At 43.5% G+C, this 17,905-nt stretch overlaps 1 protein-coding gene across 7 annotated transcripts in view; it reads left to right on the forward strand.

Annotated features, from left to right (window-relative positions):
* GPR176 (G protein-coupled receptor 176) overlaps positions 1-17,905 on the forward strand; it is a 47,978-nt gene that overhangs the window by 299 nt on the left and 29,774 nt on the right. Inside the window, exons 1-2 of one of the 7 annotated variants that reach the window (XM_072865667.1) lie at positions 1,727-2,286; positions 2,391-2,910. The exons of 1 other annotated variant lie outside the window; for it this stretch is intronic. In XM_072865667.1, coding sequence (XP_072721768.1) covers positions 2,682-2,910 — 229 coding nt within the window. In that variant the 5' untranslated portion in view covers positions 1,727-2,286; positions 2,391-2,681. Of the gene's footprint in view, positions 1-1,726; positions 2,287-2,390; positions 2,911-17,905 lie in introns of those variants that run through there. 5 more of the 7 variants (XM_072865666.1, XM_072865669.1, XM_072865670.1 and 2 more) reach the window with 5 other exon arrangements.

Below are 17,905 nucleotides of genomic sequence, written 5' to 3' on the forward strand. Positions count from 1 at the left end.
CTCTTAATTTCTTCTACAATGATTCATTGTTTCCAAGAAGAAAGCCAGAGAAAAATAACATAATAAAAACATTCTGAGAATTTCTTTTTAAAAGTCTGGTATCCCAGCAGAAGTGTGAAAATTTGATGGGTGAGGGGGAAGAGACAACCTTTTTCAGTGCTGTGGCTTTGCTAGCTAGCCTTGTGAAAACCTGCATAAAGGAAACCAAATTATATTGGGAGGGGGAGAAGAAGTATTCACATGCTCCGCACAGATTTACTGGAGTACAATGAACATCACTGAAGAGTCCACCTGCCCTGAACATGTGCCAGACTGCATCTGGACAGAAGCTTCCCTTTCAAAATTTAAGACAGAATTTAAAACTCTCATGTCCCACAACATTAAAATTTAATTCTAGCCATTAAAATTCAATGATGTGGGATGTGAGAGTGTGCTTTCACTTCCCGCTGTGCATGGCAAGGGGAGGGGAGTCTCCCCAGGTGAAGTGCAGGAGAGAGGGGAAGGGTCCCAGAGAGAGGAGCTGAGGAAATGTGCCACTAGGTGAGGAATGATGCCTTGTTGGTGGCTGGGAGGTGGAAGGGAGCACGTCCGAGTCTGGTTACAGAGACTGGCCAAAACGGCCACAGAGATGTTGGGGGACCAAAAGGAAGAGGAAGCTGATGCAGGAGCGCCAGGAAACAAAGATGAGGGGAAAGCACAGTGGAAGCTGCTGATTATTGCCCGGGGAAAGTGAAAAAAACCTGGGACTGGCTGGACAAGGTGAATGAGTTGGGAGCAGGGGTGAGAGGAAAGGGTAGGCAGGTGAGTGAGCCTGGGGCCAGGCTAGGAGTGGGGAAGAGACATGAATTACTAGAAAGGAGCCTGAAACAATGAGCTGAGAGACTCTCACTCCCAGAGGAGAGGAGGCTGCAAAGGGCAGGGCGCGAACGCAGGGAGGCAGAAGCAGAGGTTGCACCAACAGCCTCCAGGGCCTGCAGTGGGATGGGGTGGTGGCAGTCCCTGCTTCCCTGTGGTCTGCAAATGTCTCTGAACCCACGGCACAGCACTCAGCTCTTTCCTGTATCATCTAAGTTCACAGGAGACAGGACATAGATGACAGAAATACATCTTGTCGGTTTGGGGTCCCTGAAAAAGCCTTGCTTTGCAGGGGTTGTACTCATGGGTAGCTGTTCTTCCAGGGGGCACTTCCAGATTTGCTGGCCAATGGCTGAAAAACCTTTTTTTGGTTGATTTTCAACTAGCTGTCCTAAAATCTTCAAATTAAAGGCAAATGTGCACCTGCTATATGGATGCACACTTTCTGCACAATTAAAACCCAAACTTATTATGCCTATAGGGGAGCTTTCCTGGACAATTAACTATTTTTTTAAAAATGTTTTAACAAATAATATGTATATATATAAGTTAGCACTGTCTTTTGAAATTATGTCTTCAGAGTACGGACCTGTTTTAAAATATCGGTTTAGAAATTCTGGCTTGCCAGCCGGCGGTTACCTCCCGAGGACGAGCTGCGGGCAGAGTGCCGTCCTGCCCGGCTGTGGCTACGCAGCTGCCGCCTCAGGCGCTTCCCGCCTGCCCCAGCAACGCCCGCCCCAGCGCTCCCGAGCAAAATGGCGGCCGTGCAGGCCCCCCCTGAGCGCCGCCGCGGCCACGTGATGGCGGCGCCCCGCGGGAGCGCGGCGGAGGCGGGAGCTCGGAGGCCCGTCCCGCCCCGCCGGGCCACCGCCTCCCGCGGGCGGCGGCGCTTGGCGGCTGTCCGCAGTGTGGAGTGGCGGGGCTGCGGGCAGCGGCAGTGCGGGGCAGGTCGGCGCCCGGGCCGGGATGTTGGCGCCCGTACGAGCAGGGGTATCACCGCCAGCCGCGCTTGGTGCGGGGCGCGCTCACAGGGGGTCACACAGGATCATGCGCAGGCTTTTTGGTTCATTGGAGGCTCGGGTGCCCTCCGCCTCGGAATTCAAAACCAAATTAATTTTCCCCGAGAAATAGCTGGAGTACAGTGGAAGCCATTGAGCAGGCATTTACTTCTCTGGACGCTGTCTAAGGGTCTTCTTGGCGTCCGGTGTCGTGCAGAGCAAGGAGGGACGTGGGAGGCAGCCGTGTCTCACCCCAGGAGGAGTGGGCAGAAGGAGAGAAGAGAGTGCTAGGAGATGTGCCACAGGGAAAGAGATGCCTTTCCTCTCTCAAGGTTGTGAGAAAAGCTAACGCCAAGGCTGAGAATGGAGTGGGGGGACAGAGCTTGTGGTCCATCAAGTTTTCCAAACCGGTTTTAATGTATAGTAAGTCCGTGTGCGTGTGAGCGTGTACGCGGCAGGTGCGAGGTGACCTTCTGGTGGGGTTAGGAGGGTGAGCCGTGGTGTGGACTGTAATTTCCTCATTCACGTTTATTGCAGTAGAACATGCTGAGGAAACGCTGTGGTATTGTGAAGCAAGAAATATGGGACAGCTAATCGCAAGGAGGAGCCTGCTTTATTTTCTGCTTTGCTTTGCTGGCTATTATGATTTACAAGGTAGAAATGTGCTTTCTGGGACACAGAAATGTGATGAAGATGCCTCTGAGTGTCAGAGACGGGACTTCATCCTCAGAAGCGCTTTTTTGCCTGTGGGCTCCATTCAGTCATTAAAGGCAGGGGCTCAATAACCTGTGGTTATTAAGTGGCAGCAAGGAAGGCAGGAGCTTCACCATGGGGTATGACAAAATCTGGATCTCGAGGAACGAAAGTGAGCATGGCCCATACCAGGCTGTCACCAGAGCTCTGGAGATGAGGAATGCCTCGGCTGGGCAGATGGTGTGGCAGGGTGGGAACGGCAGCGAGGCTGGCGCCGCGGAGAGCGAGGGGCACGGCGAAGAGCAGACCTACAGGCATTTCACTACCACCGTGCAAATTGTCATCTTCGTAGGCTCTTTGCTGGGTAAGTGGGTGTTGCTGGAGTTTTTTTGTTGATGTGGTTTGTTTATCCTTATGGACAGGGACTGCAGACCAATTGGTAACTAGCATCATTTGCTGCCTTAGTGACTCTTCTCTTTGCGTTTTACGTCTTCAGGTGTATGATTTCATGTTCCTTGTGGATTTCTGATGTGTAAAGGCTATTACTATAAAAAGTTAGCTATTCATCACAAATGAGAACTGGTACATTAGATGTATGTATCACTTAGTAAACTTTTCTATCAGAATTTAAATGGGCAAAAATTTAATGTGTTCATTATACCCTTATTTTCAACTGTAATGGGATCTGTTCTCTTTACCATAGAAAAGGGTGGGGAGTGTTTTAAACAAGTTTTACTGAATTTCTGTTTCACACTGCAGTAATTCTGCATTTTGTCCTGCAGATTTCAGATGAATCCTTTGGAAGTACTTTATGCTGTAAACATGTATAACCATGTGCAGTCTTGCCTACTTCTTACACTTAAATTAGGAATCATACACTTTAGATATGTGGTAGTAAACGAATAATATATGGCTGTATAACTTTACAAATGTCTGTACATTTGCTTTTTAGGTGCTTATAGTACATTGTTTTGTTAGGAATACATGTGAATTTCTTACAAAAAAAAAAAAGGCATTGGTGAGTCAATTTAGCACTGTTTGGGAGATCAATAAGCTGGATTTCAGTAAAATGCCACTACTATCTAAGTCATTCAAAGGTAGTGACTGGAAATGATGATGAGGCATTTCATACAAGGCTTGACTGAGAAAGTCTCCAGCTCTTTTAGGGGAGTTCAGTAGGACTTGGCTGATGGTCATTGGCTCTTATTATCAAGGCTTTGTTTTTGTTTTTCCTGATCTTGAGTAATGCTAAAATCCATTTCTGTGGTCATGGTAATTAATTCCAATATTGATTTCTTCTTGGTAATATTTAATATCAGTTAAATAATTTCTAAGAAGATGGTAAGGATAGTCTTGGAACAGTGTTGAGCTCTGGGCTCAGTGAGCAATAAACTTACTGGTTATTACTGTAATCACTGAGTCTTTTGGCCTCCATTATTCCTCTGTCCAGTGGGGGTAATCCTCATGGTTCTTGCTTTTTTTCTATTTAGCGCATAGGTAGTGTCGGGAAAGGACTCTCTTTCTCCATATGTTGGATAGTGCCTGGCACAAAATGATAGCCAGCAAATAGTGTCCTAAAAATAACAAATCTGGATGAGAAAAGTCAGAATTTTAGTTCTTTATCTTTTGGGTTTTGACCCTTAAGAGCGTACATTTGGGTCATACGTCCAGACTTACTTTCATGAGCATGGATCCTCAAATTTTATTTGAAGAAGAAAACAGACACTCTCATGTAACCATGCCTTCAGCAGCTAGGAGTTTTTAAAAACCAACCAACCAACCAAAAAATACAATATCTATAAATTTTGCAAGACTGCTGTAAGTCATGGTTTGGCAATTCTGCAATTTTCTTTCGAGAGGTGGACTCTGTGAAAAGATTTGGACCTGTTGTAAGGGGTTTATCTGCAGATTGGATGGCTGATAAAGCTTCTCCAGGCCTATCAAAGAGCAAAACAGGAGAGGAAATCATGTTTTTTTTAAATATGAAAATGCAGTAGTCCTATGACAAATGTTAGCAGTGGGCCTCATGAATTTACAGTGGTGGAAACCAATTTTAACTATTTTTTTGAAACTGCCTTTTTTTCAGTCTCCCTGCTGACCCGAAACACTATTTTAGGAGTGTTTATGACACATGCTATTACAACAGCTGAAAACTTGATAGTCTTTAAATTGTCTTCCCATATCATCCCTATGAATGTACTGCTATTCCCTCTTTACTGAATAGAAGCAAAGCCACAAAGAAGCTGAAGCCCTGATCTCCAGAAGGTCTCAGGGTTTCGGTGCCTGCATGCTCAACCCTCATACGTGCCAGAAGTTTTGCTTGTGCACGTGCTGCACACTATCTCTGCATCAGCAGGGGAGAACAACTTGATATTTACCTCACACTTACACTTGCACAAACACCGTTAATTCAGTTTACCTCTTCATTTTGTCTCTGCCATGGTCCTTAGAGCATGGGCGCCATCCAGGTCTTTTCTCCCTCTGTGAGCCCCTGAGCTGAGCTACAGAATAGCAGTTCTTTGGTCCAGTGAGTCTCAGGTTCCTTATTGCAGAGGGAAAATTAGGACTATCAAATTCCCCTTTGAGGAGAATTAGGACTATTCTTCCCCATAAAGCATGAGATGGGGGGCACTCTCCTCAGAGGTAGGATGCGTGGGTTTGAATCGTTTCTGGTTTAGGAGGATGTACAACTTATAGCTTCCACAGCGTCAGTGCCCTAGCCACTTGCTATTGGATAAAATAGCGCTACCCTTTTAAAAGGAAGAAATGATTTCTGCTTCCAGCTTGAAAGGGAACAAACGTGTATGCCTCAGTCTTGATAATGAATACTGGGGTCTGACATAAGCAGCAGTCTACAGCATGGAGAGGTCCAGGTCCTACAAGAAAGAAGAATCACAGTTGGGGTTGTGAATTTAATTTGGGTTCCTGCTGCGCAGAAAAATGTCATACTGATAGTCAGTTGTGAGAGAGATGTACACTATGTTTTTCTCTTCCATTTAAGACCCATATTTGAGACCTGTGGGGAGACTTGTAACAGTAGGAGAAATTCTTGTGTTAGTTTTCCCCGTGTTGTGAAAGGACAGTGAGTGTTTCATGATACCTGCTAAGGACAAGAAAGAGTTAAAGTGTTCTTCTTTGTGGTTGCTTTACAATACATTGAAAGCACATCCTCAATTTACTTACTTATTTTAGGTAGCAATAACAGTGATACTAGATTATAGAATTTTTGTTTGTCTTTAAAAGGGATTATCTAGTTGTGACAAGCTTGCCAAAGGTTGAAGTTGGATATGACCTCAACATGTACGTCAGAGGATCTAACTGGTAGAACCAACCAGAAGTATCAAGAAGAGGCTTGCTAACTGGCAGATTTTTTTCCTATTTTTTTTTGTCCTAATTTGTAGAAAGTTTTCATTGTTAAAAATTTCTGATTTTGTAAAGAATCAGATTATTCCATGTTTGGAATGGACAAAACATAACTATTAGTCTAAAACTCACTTATAATTTAGGGCGGTTAAAGATGAGAGTTCTTCAGATAACTTAGTCATGAGTTTCTGAGTTAACAAAGCTATAATGTGCTTAAATGCTACAGTTTTAAATAGCTGTTCCTGTGACTTTGAGTCTGTTTGCACAAACTTCCTACTGTTGCTTTTCCACTGCTTGTGTGGAAGTTCTTGCTTAGCAGACTACCTATGATTTTAATTTTCAAGGACTGAGGAATAAAATGGGGTAAACCTGCATCTCTATACTTTGAACCCAACTGGTACTACCCGTTATGCACTCCTTTGGCTGTAGCATACCACGAAGTTTCAGCACAAGACAGGAGGCATTGGAGGGAGGAATTTGGTCAATTTAGTTATCCTAATCAGCAGCTTGGTTTGCCTCTATGAAGGAAAGATTTACATTCAAGGCTTGGAAGCCATTTCTGTCTGTGATGCTTAGCTGAGCGCATGAACTGGGGAATTCTTCTGGGGAGCTTTAGATGCTTTGCACATGTTGATGAACTTATTTACCAAATGCACAAGTTGAGGTACCAAGTATGTATGAGACTAGAAGGCCTTGTTAACGCTGTCTTCCTGTGCAGCTCCATGGCTAGTAATAGCAGTTCTCAGAGTAATGGCATTTCCTAGCCTGTAAGCTATCGACGCAGGGTGGGGCTAGAATAAAACAGTGAAAATGCTTGCCGGTGGTGTTTCTCGTTCCACTGTTTGAACTGTACTTGGATCAGGGAGTGTGAAACATGTTTCAGAAAAAAACCCAAACATGTGGAACATGTTTCAGAAAAAAAAACAAACGTGCTGAACATCAGCAGAAGAACTAGGAAAAGACCCATGCGCTTCATTACCACTTTCCTTTTCTGATCCACACGTGTACTTGGTACTCCCTGAAATCAAGAGAGTGGGTGCCTCAGGAATGCTGGAATGACAAGTGCATGTGTAGAGATGTGTTTCTGGTGTGCGGTCAGGTGAGTTGCACTCAATAGTCTGCTTAGGCCATAGCTGTGCAGGTACAGTATGATTAAATCTGTTGCTTCTAAGAAAAGTTACTATAGGAGAATAGAAGCCAAAATAATTATGCTGCTTCTGTCAACTCTGTCATATGAATGACTGCTTTTTGGACCCCTTAATTGCCCCTAATTGGCTTAGCAAAAGGAAAGCTAATGTGTTGAATTTTGTGTGTAATGCAGCAACTGTCATTACCTTAAATATGAGGGAAAGTGAAAGGCACCAATGGGAAGAACTAGCTGATTTTACTGGCCACTGGAATGATGCAGACAAGACCAGTGTGACGTGAGAAGCAACACATGCTGTCAGTACTGATTCCCTTTGGTTGACTTAACCCTGTGTGGTAAAAGGTGTCAAGAGATTGGAGCTTTGCATGTCCTAACTTGTTTTGAAAGGATGTAGAAGTTGTCAGTGAAAGAACAAGAATGGTAGAGATTTGCTTTGAGATTGATTGCTTCACTTCCACTAATCCTGCACAGATCTATCTGCTCTGCAGTTCCCTGTGTATTCTGCCTGACTCAGGTTAGATAATTTTTTACTGTCTTGTGAGAACTGTAGGAACTGTTTTATTTTGTCTAACCTGTGTTTCAGGCCAGTTCCCTCCACCTATGCCACCAAATGGATGTGGCTAAGATGACGAAGTCAGGATTACTTGTGGAAGTGAATGATGATTTGCACTCATGGTAATACTGGCTAGGGTCCTTAGCTGGCAAATTCAAATGGCTACTATCGAAGGGATGGTGTTGTTCATGTGAAGTTGATAAAAGGAAGGATAAAATAAAATTTAGGTTTAGAACTACTGCCCTGTCAAATTACTAAAGTTTTGAAGATGGAGACCATATTCTCTATTCTCATGATTTTTTTTTGGAATGTTACCCTGTTTGACTGTCTCTGGGTTCTTGTTTCAGAGTCTTTCTACTGAGTCTGTCCACTTCACAATGTTATTCTGCCACCTATTGTCATAGTAGCAGAGTGCCATCAGTGATACAAATTCATAACAAAAGCACAGTTTTTCATGCAATTTCTGAAGTTGCTCCTCTTTGAGCAGGAGTAAAATTCTGCTTGGGATTTTTTTTTTCCTTGAAATAAAAAAAAGAGATTTGATGAGTTTTGCTGATTGTGTAGGGGTTTATTTGGAAGAGGACTGACAAGGACCATTGGAATGGTAGAGAAGGAAAATTTCTTGTGTTTCCATGTCCATGGGAAGTTGGTTCTCTTGGTGGAGAATAGTTAGGCTTCAGCTTTTGCATGATTTGTTGTGATCATAATGGTCAGCATGTCCCAGAGCAATGGAGGCCACTGATGGTTGTGCCCATGACTCTGTCATTGTGCTAGGTTGTCTGTACCTTTGCCATGTATGGATAGGGCTTGTTCTCACAGGGCAAGTACAGAAACCAGGAACTTCAGGAGCCTTTCAAGGGGAGACCAGTTTTTGTTGCCTGCTACTGTGGTGAAGAGAAGACTATGATTTGACTGACTGAGATCAATGGACCAGGAAAGTGAGATTCTGCTGGCTTCCCCCATAGTGACTAATAGACTGAGAGCTACATCTGGCTGTGCAGCTGTATCTGCATTGGCTTTACAGATAAGAGGACCCTAAGGTAAAGACATTTCTGCCATTTGAGAAGCATGCTGCACAGCAATTCTGTTATATTACCCTAGGAAAGTGTTTCTTGGTTTTTGTTTTCCGTTCTCCCCTTTCTGAGACCTGTGTAAACTGGGTGCGTTCTAGATTTTCTCTTGTTTGTTCTCTCATTGTGAAGATTGTATAGTGAGATGGAGCTCACGCAGTGATCTCACTCTTCCATTCTTTGGGGCATATCCCAGGCTGTTTGGGCCTCTAATATACAGAGCATGCTGTGAGGCTTAACTACAGCATGGTAGGACTGCCGCTAGCACTGCAATATGTTTCAGTAACGCACAGCAGAGCAGCCAGGCTGCAAAGGGTGATCACCAATGTTGTTGGTGTTACTCATCGCATGCTCACAGTCAGAAGAAATAGAGGCTTCAGATCTTTCAGTCTGAGGTCAAAGAGGTAGAGCAAAGTTTATAGGTTGTTTTTCATCGGATTTAAGAATTTAAATTTGTAACCTGACATTTATAGTATTTTTTAATTCAGATAATTTCTTCCCTCCACCCCCTCCTCCAGCATGAAAAGAAAACAGCAAAAAGCTCTAGTATATTCTTGGCTGCTATTCAAAAATGAATAAACAGTTTATGAAAATAGAGTATTTGAACATGGTAACTGTGAAAAAAGATTAGCTATTTGATTCAGAAGAATATGGAGTTACTACTTTTACTCTTGTGGCTGTCACTAGTTTGAAAAAGGATACATGTGGACAATGACTTTTAAATAGGCGACAACGTAACTGATGAATAGCAAATCAAAGATGCCTTTTTTTTTTTTAAAGCTTGGGGTGGCATAGGGCTCCTTTTCAAAGCGAGTAAATTTTTAATAGCTTCCTTTTTATCAAAGAATATTCTTGAGATCAGATTTGCAGTGAATATAAGAATAGAGCAATATTGCTCTACAAAGGATATTTTTCTCTTGCCATTAGAGGTAATCAATCTGCAGAGACTAAGTATTACTTTAGCACAGGAACCAGACCTTTGACAGAAGGAAGAGGGAGTATTACTTCTGAGCTTGGGCAGGGAGAGGTCGCTGGAGGTGGCTGCAGCTGCTTTCAGTTGAGTGCAAGCAGTGGGAGGGGATCTTGGAAATGAAGAAGAGGATCTCCAAAGAGCACTTGTAGCCAGCGTGCACAGTGAGCTTAGCTTGAAAGGGAGATAAAATTGAGGGGTGAAATGCAGTGGACAATAGCACCTTCTATTATTCTCAGGAGAAGGGAAAAGAAGACCAGGAATAACAGTTTTGAGGGAGATCAGGATATGGGCTCTGTCACTCTTAACATGGATTTTTCCACAGTTCACTTATTTACATACAAATTTACATACCATTAACTGCAGTTAAATGGGGGAGCTTATAGGAGTTGTGCTTTTACTGACTGAAGCATGGGTGTAGCTGAATGTTTGTGTCATGTTAGGCTTAGGCGAGATTATATCCCGTTATCATGGTTTGTAGTTTCTATTCTTTTCCTGTTTCCCAAGTCTGAGAATTGCATGTGCTCCTGAGGTTATTTGAGTCTGTTCACAATTTTCATTTTAGCCATGTAGATAAAACTACATGAATTTCTCCTTTAAAAAAATCATTCTTTTCAGACATTTAGGAGAAAAACCCCACACTAGACAATTGATGAAAATTATAATGAGAAAGAGGTGTCCTCAGTGCCAGTGTCTACTCCCCAGACTTAATATGCATCTTACAATTAGTAAACAATGCACAGAAAGTATCCCAAATAATTCCAATTCCAGGAAACTTTTCCAGATGTTGTAGATCAGTGCCTTAATTGGGCTTTGGGGAATGAGGCTCTTTGTTACTTGCTCTTTTGTCTTCCCAAACCTGTCCTGTACAGAAAGAAATTTAACTGGAAAGGCTGAGACTGCTCTGATACAGTTTGAACTCTATTCTTGTGGTTATAGCACTTTTTTGGAAGTTGTGGGTTGGAGTGGTTACCTCCTGGTTTCTAACCATCCTGCGATGATATCAAAGGGAGGTGTCCTTTGAAAGAAAACAGCGTGCTTTGAAACAGATACCAGATTTCCAAGTGAAAAGTGAGCCTTCCCAGGGTCCTGCAGGACAAGAAGAGGCAAGGCTTCAGGCTCGCCCCTTTTCCTGAGGATTTCTCCCATGAGCTGTTTGTCTCCAGCCTCTCCCTGCCCTTGAAACTGATTTTCATCTCCCTGTTTTGACATCTGTGCACAGAGTTGTAAAATGGAATTGTTACAGCACCTAATTTATAAAGGCATAGATCCCTTCTGGGATACAATCCTAAAGTAACTGGTGGTCTAGGTAACGTATTGGTAAAGGCAAATGTATACTAGCATAAGGAATAAATATTTGTGTCTTGGAATAGCTACCGGTGAAGATTGCCACAGGCATCTTCTATATAGAACGAAGCAGGGAATCTTGCAGATTAATGGCTAGACTGAGAGAATTTTTAAAGAACAAGGGGCACATCTGCAGTAGCTCCAGCAAAAATTTGTAGCCCTGCCCCCCAAAAGGGTAAAACCATCTGAGGGGAGGGAAGAAAAGGCCTGGGGATGGGAACGATGATGTTTTGTTATTACTGGTGTCACTCTTAGAAAAACTGAAATTGTTTTAGATGAAATCTTCTAAACCAGGCACTTTGCATAGATTAACTTTGTTGCTGATTAGCTGGAATAGTTTAAAGTTTGGCAAAGCAAAAAGTGACTGAAAATCAAGTCTAATAAGAAGCGTCAGGCAGATGTGATGATATGAATGGTAATATTTGCAAGTAATAATAATTGCATAGTAATAACATATTACGGTATCATAACATTACAGTAATAATTTTCCCCTGTACGTTTGTATGGGTGGTTCCAAGCCTCAGGAATAATGGCCCCCACAGCAGTAAGCCCAGTTCAGTTTGCACCCTTGATAAAGTCTGTCTGGAGAGGGTATTACGCTTTTGCTTTTTACGTGTTTTCAGGTGAACTATTCAGCAATTCTCTTTGGAAGAAAAATTGAGTTTGGGGGGCGGGTGCAGAAGAGGGGCTGTGAGAGCCTCTGCCGTCCCCGTTGCTATGGAGACCTGGCCTCTTCCTCTGCCTCAGCAGGGGCGGCTTGCCTGCCTTTGGCTGAGGGGCTGCTCAGACAGATAGCACCGCCGCGTTTTAAAAGAGAGGCACTGGGAAAATAACGGTTTGTCCAGTCTGGAAATGTGTGAGGTGCAGTGATTTATACCTGAAATGCAACTGCCTGATACTCTGGGGATACTGTATGCTAGAGCGTTCCTCAGGCACGTGCTGGGGGGTTAGCCGATGTCTTTAAACATCGTGTGTGTCGAGGATGTTAAACTGATCCCTATTTAGGGTGAAACTGATTGATACCAGTCATTTTACTGTCTGTAGTCCCCGTGTGAACACTTTAATGACAGCTATGAACCAGAGCTGTTTAACTAAGTGACTGGATGTCATATTTTGCTTTTCATTGTGAGTTACATTTGCTCAAATGCCAGCTGGTGTATATATAGCTGACTGTTTTGAACTTCAGTGAAAGTTTAGATACATCAAGATTTTTGTATTGGATATTATGGGCAGTAAGTTAATATTTCAGTCATGAATGAACCCAAGCACTTAGGAAGAATTTAAAATGGTGTTAGTTCTGTTACAGATCTCATTTATTGGCTTGCTATCGAGCAGGCACCATGAGCACTTAAATTAGGTTTTTATTCTTTTCTGTTCATCTTTAATAATTAATTTCTTATTCATGTGGTGATGGAAAAAGTAAGTTTGTCACTTATTGGGAACATTTTTCAAGATCTAGGAAATTGTATACTTTTCTCCCACTCATCCCCAGAAAAGATGCTGCTAAGTGTTTAGGTGTTGCTGAATCCCGTAGGCTCATAGAGATAAGCCTGCTGCAGCTCTGTGTCCTCAGGTCCAGCCATAGCAAGGCTGAGCACACATTCCCAAGAGGCACATATGCACACAATACATATGTACATATATGCATGAGCAGCCACACAGGCTGACACAGAAAGAAAATGCAGCACTCATGCAAACACAGAGAGCACCAATGGCCTCGTCCTCTTCCCCTCTCTGGCTGCTCAGGATGAAAGCCCATTAGTATAAAATACATAAGCATATATACATACGGACATCAGTATGGATCCCTTTGTAGTAGCTGGTCTTAGACACTCAGTTTACCCAGTAGCTGGCCCAGGATCCTCTGGTTTCCCAGTTGCCTCACACACAGACACACAGATGGAGACAGGTCTCTCCAGTTGCTGGCCTGGAACTATGACCTTACCAGTAGCTGACCTCCAAATCCCAAGGTGTCTCCAGTAGCTGGCTTGGACCTGCTGGTCCTTGACTAGCCAACTTTCAGAGCCCTCTTGTGCTCCCTGGTTATCTGGCCTAGACTTATGGCCCCACCAATACTTGTCTCCTAAGAATCTTATCCTACTTGCTGGCTAGTCTGGCTTGATGTTCAGTAGTGATTACACACTGACATACACGCCCACATGAATGCACACTCTCCTGTCTCTCCAGTCGTTGCCACCCTGATGTGTGGGCCCTGATGTCCAATGGTCTGACTCCAGTTACTGCACTTGGACCTCCATAGGCACACAGACCATGCAGTAGAGAGCCCCTCACGCATGAGAAGAGTTAGAAATGGAGTTGAATGAGAAGATGGGATAGACTGTGCATGGCCAGACAAGCGTACTGACCAAATGCCAGTTTATAGATGGCGTTTTTCCCCTTTTCCCTCTAGTCTCCCACACCTGTTCCTCCCCAAACCACCCTGAACTCTCCCTTTATCCACCTTTTTCGCCCTACCATAAACATCCCATAATAAGTTTTGTGCAATCCCAAAATGCTCATCCCCTGCATCCCACAGTGACTCCCTTACCACTGGGCTAAACCCCCTCAGTCTGGAAGGAGACCTGGAGAGCCTCTCCCACAGACTGATGGATGGGGCCACCCCTGGCCCATGGGGTGGAGACTCCCCTGCGACAGCCCCAGGAGGGGTTGGAGCAGGGGCTCCTTTCTCTGAGCAGGTTATTGGGGTTCCCCTGCCTGCTGCTGTGTCTCTTGGCTCCTTCGTCTTCATGGAGGCGAGCCTGTAATCACATTTGCTAAAATAAGCTACAGACTGCACTTCGTCTTGATAATTTGGGTATGATGAGGCTCTGAGACCATACAGTAGATTGTATATGTACTAGTGGCAAAGTCAATGTGAAGTGTTTTGCAGAGAAAAACAAAAGTGGATTTTATATACGTCCTGTATATATTTAAGGAAAAATTCCCAAATGATCAAGATAATGTTTTGTTTTCCTGCTGTACTTATTTTGATCCCTGCCCTGTACCCCCTGAGCCCATCACAGAATTTGTAAATGACTCTACATTCTTGGGTGTCCAGTATAGGTGGTCGCTGGGGCAAGAGCTGAACTGGAAGTCCAAAGACTTGGGACTTCTCTGTGTTATGTTTCCTATACTTGCTGTCTCAATATCTAACAAGGAAGGAGTTCTCAAAACGTTCTGAGAGTGGGCTAGGTACTGCTAGAAAGTTTGCAAACGACAGGAATACCAGTGAAACAATTATTGTATTGTATTGTACCTTCATTTCACTGCTGATTAAGTGCTATCCCTGTAGGAAGTACAGCCTCTTGCCTTCTGAACAGTACTGTTACATGTAAACCTTTTTTATTTTTAGCATCTTTAAATTAGATTTAGCAGCTGGAAGCAGGGACAAGAATTGGTGCCTTGTAGTCAGCCAGCTTCCATAGAAACATTGCTATAAGGAGAATATCCTGAATTGGAAGGCTGGCTGGATAAGAAGCCTCATAACCTCTCATGGTAAGGCATTAGATCAGCCAGACAATGCAAATGGCAATTATTGTAGCAATAAAAGCGGTAGTGAAGCTGAAATGGTGATGGCAGGGAGAGCTCTGATTGTCTTATTCTTTGCTCATGGTCTTTTGCTGTTGTTGGGGATTGCTGGGAAATTGCTGGGGACTGCTGCCTTTTTAAATGATTTATTAGTTATGATATTCAACACTGTAATTTACATTATTCTCCACCATGAATAGTCTGGCTTACTTCCTGACAAATATGGTCCTTCCTTCTGTTCTGCCAGTTCTCTTGGGAGGGAATAAAAGCCTGTAATTTTTTGGGGACAGAGACTCTGGTTTTAGTCTGCTTTTTTCTACCACCTTTGACGTACTCTCCTGTCTGTCAAAGCAATTCCATGCAAGAACTCAACAATTTATTCCAGAAGACTGATAAAATACGAAGTGATCTTGCTTCTCGTTCAACCTCTTGTATCTTTCTCTACATACCTTGTATCTTTCTCTACATACCTCTCTACATCACTTGGCTTGTGTTCAGACCCCAGAAGACCTTACTTTTGTTGTGTATCGGTATTTCTTACGGCGTAACTGGATCATTTCTCTGATACTGTAGAACAAACAACAAAGTCAGTCATACAAGGGGCTAAAATACATTTTCTACTGCTATTGCCTGAATTAATTAGAAAAAGTGGAAAATATTGAGTTAGGGTGGTTTTTGTTGTTGTTTCAATTTAATATCTGTAGTTTTAAGGAGCATCTAGAACAGCGGGTAGTCTGAATCACCTTTTCTGTTTGTTGTATTAGGATGTTTATTTCCCTTAGCCTTTTCAAGAGGAGCATTAGCTACAACCCCTTTGGGACTGTGTCAGTCTGAATCAGGTGCTCCTTTGTGCCTTTTGGCTTTCCCCAGCTTTTAGTTTAAATGTTTTCCTGCAATTTTCAGCCTGACTCCACTTTGGTTAAGGTACAGCCAGCCTGTCCTTCTTCTACAGGTCTGTCTTGTCCCGAAAGCTACCCCATTTCTTAATGTATCTAAAACGCCCTTCTCAGCATCACCATCTCATTCATGCATTGAGACTCCAGATCTCTGCCTGCCCTTAGCATATAGAGCTCTTAATTAAGTCTCTTAATGACAGTGGTTATGAAGGTCCTGGGCTTCAGTATCCTGGCTGATCACCTAAACTGAGCCTCCAGAACGTCCCGCTGACACTTCCCTGTGTTGCCGGTATTGATACAGACTGACCATTGACCTTGTTCCTCCTTGTGAGCTATTGGGAGATCCCAGGAGGTCCACTCCCTTTGCACCTGGCAGGCAAGTTACCGTGCAGTCTTTCCTCTCCGATGTCTCAAAGCCAGCTAGCTCTGTGCCTAGTAAAGCAACCTCCCGCCACTGCTGTTTCCTGTCCTTGGAGTCTTTTCTACTGCAGGTGCATCCAGTATGCAAGAGGACGCTCTTGCCCAGATGGATACTGTCCTTCCCTGAGACTCGCGTCCCCAGCAGAAGAGCTGCTGCAGTGGAGGTGAGACTATGCAGCAGTGTCCCTGTAGGCCTCATCTGGGACCTGTTTATTTCTCTTAGCTGTTCCAGTTTAGCCATTCCCACCTGAAGAGGATGAGGGCCAGGAACTCATAGAATCATAGAATCATTAAGGTTGGAAAAGACCTCTAAGATCATCAAGTCCAACCATCAATCCAACACCTCCATGCCTACTAAACCGTGTCCCGAAGTGCCATGTCTACATGTTTTTTGAACTCCTCCAGGGAGGGTGACTCCACCACCTCTCTGGGCAGCCTGTTCCAATGCTTGACCACCCTTTCAGTGAAGAAATTTTTCCTAATATCTTATCTAAACCTCTCCTGATGCAACTCCTTGTACTGTGCTCACACACGCACACAAAAAACCTGCCCCTGAATAGGTAATCACATGTGCTGCACTCCGGTCAGTAGCACTACCTGTTCCTGGACTTTGACTGGCACAGTGAGCTTAACGTGTTAGTTTTTTTAAAAGTTTTATTAGTTTAGCTTGTCTTTTGCTTCAGTGACTAAGATTGCTGTCCTCCTACTGTACTGTACCCTTTTTAAGAGGCTTAGTAGCGAAGTAAGATGTAGCCTATATGAGATAAACTGAGGAGTGCGTGCATGCACGTGTGGGTGAGCATGTGTGGAGAAGCAAGCTCATCTGTACCTTTGCCAGTGCAGGCTCCCAGTGCACTCTTCTGTCTTGGCTACCCCTGTTCACTACGCTCCTCTGGTTATTTAGCTTCTGCCTTTTGTCCTGTTGTCGCCTCCACCCCAGGTATGCTCAGCCCCCTTGTCAGGATCAAGGGACCACCTTGCAGATCTCTTTGCATCCCACCCTCTCACATCCTCCACAGCAGTCGCGTGGCAAACACTCAGAGCAGACTCAACAAACTCCCACTTACCCAAAGCACGTGGCCACCAGAGGAAGCAGGCCAGCCCCAAACTCACCAATCTTGCTTGCCTTCCCACTGTTCCTGTCTTTCCTGGGCAAAACAGCTCTGACACCTGCCCTGTTTGACTGGCCTTTGTTTGCTACATGTACTCCCACCACAGAGAGAGAAGCATTCATCATATTTTGTTTAGGGTGCACAAATACCCTGTGATGGCTGGATGTAGCATCCATCTGTTTTTTGCAGATACATCGTGTCTCCATCTTGTGTAGGTTAAGTCTGGGAAACTACACATGTGTACAGTAACACTGTGTATATGGCTACTAATCATCAGGAAATTGTAGTGGGATGTTGCCACATATACCACTCTTTAACATGTCCTTTTTTTTTGGAGCATGTTTTAAAAGATACAGTTCTTATTTTGCCTGCTTCACTCAAACATTGATGCATTAATTGAAAAAGGGAACATTGCAAGGAACATCATGTACAGGTCAGCAGAATTACTATAATACTCACAGAAAAAGCTGCAGAACTCGATAGTGTATTACAGAATGTTCTTTTACTTCACTTATAAAAATTTTTATCTATTATCCTTATTTTCATCCAGTACAGTTCTCTAGTGTTGATGCTAGATTTGGCTAAGTTCAGTATTCTATGTCTGCAATTTGATTTGAAAAAAGAAATAAATTGCCACCACACTAAAAATTTTCTGATTGTAACAAGCCTCTGTAATAGGACAGCAAAGACATCCTTTTGTTTTATTCAGTTTTTAAAACACAGCAGGCAGAAGAAAAGAATCTGGTTAAAGGAGATACTAAAACACCCATGCAGCTGGCAAAGGCTGATACTGCATGATGTGGTACCAGCCTTTGGAGACTTATTTTGATTATTTTAAGCATTTAAGAAAGTAAAATTGCACTTCAGGTTCCAAAGGAGCTGAAAAATACTGAACTACTCTTTGGATTCTGTTTCTCCAGTGATTTCTTAGAGCATAATGTGGACAGATCCAA

The sequence above is a fragment of the Ciconia boyciana genome, chromosome 6 (genome assembly GCF_034638445.1).
Source record: "Ciconia boyciana chromosome 6, ASM3463844v1, whole genome shotgun sequence".
Lineage (NCBI taxonomy): Eukaryota > Metazoa > Chordata > Aves > Ciconiiformes > Ciconiidae > Ciconia > Ciconia boyciana.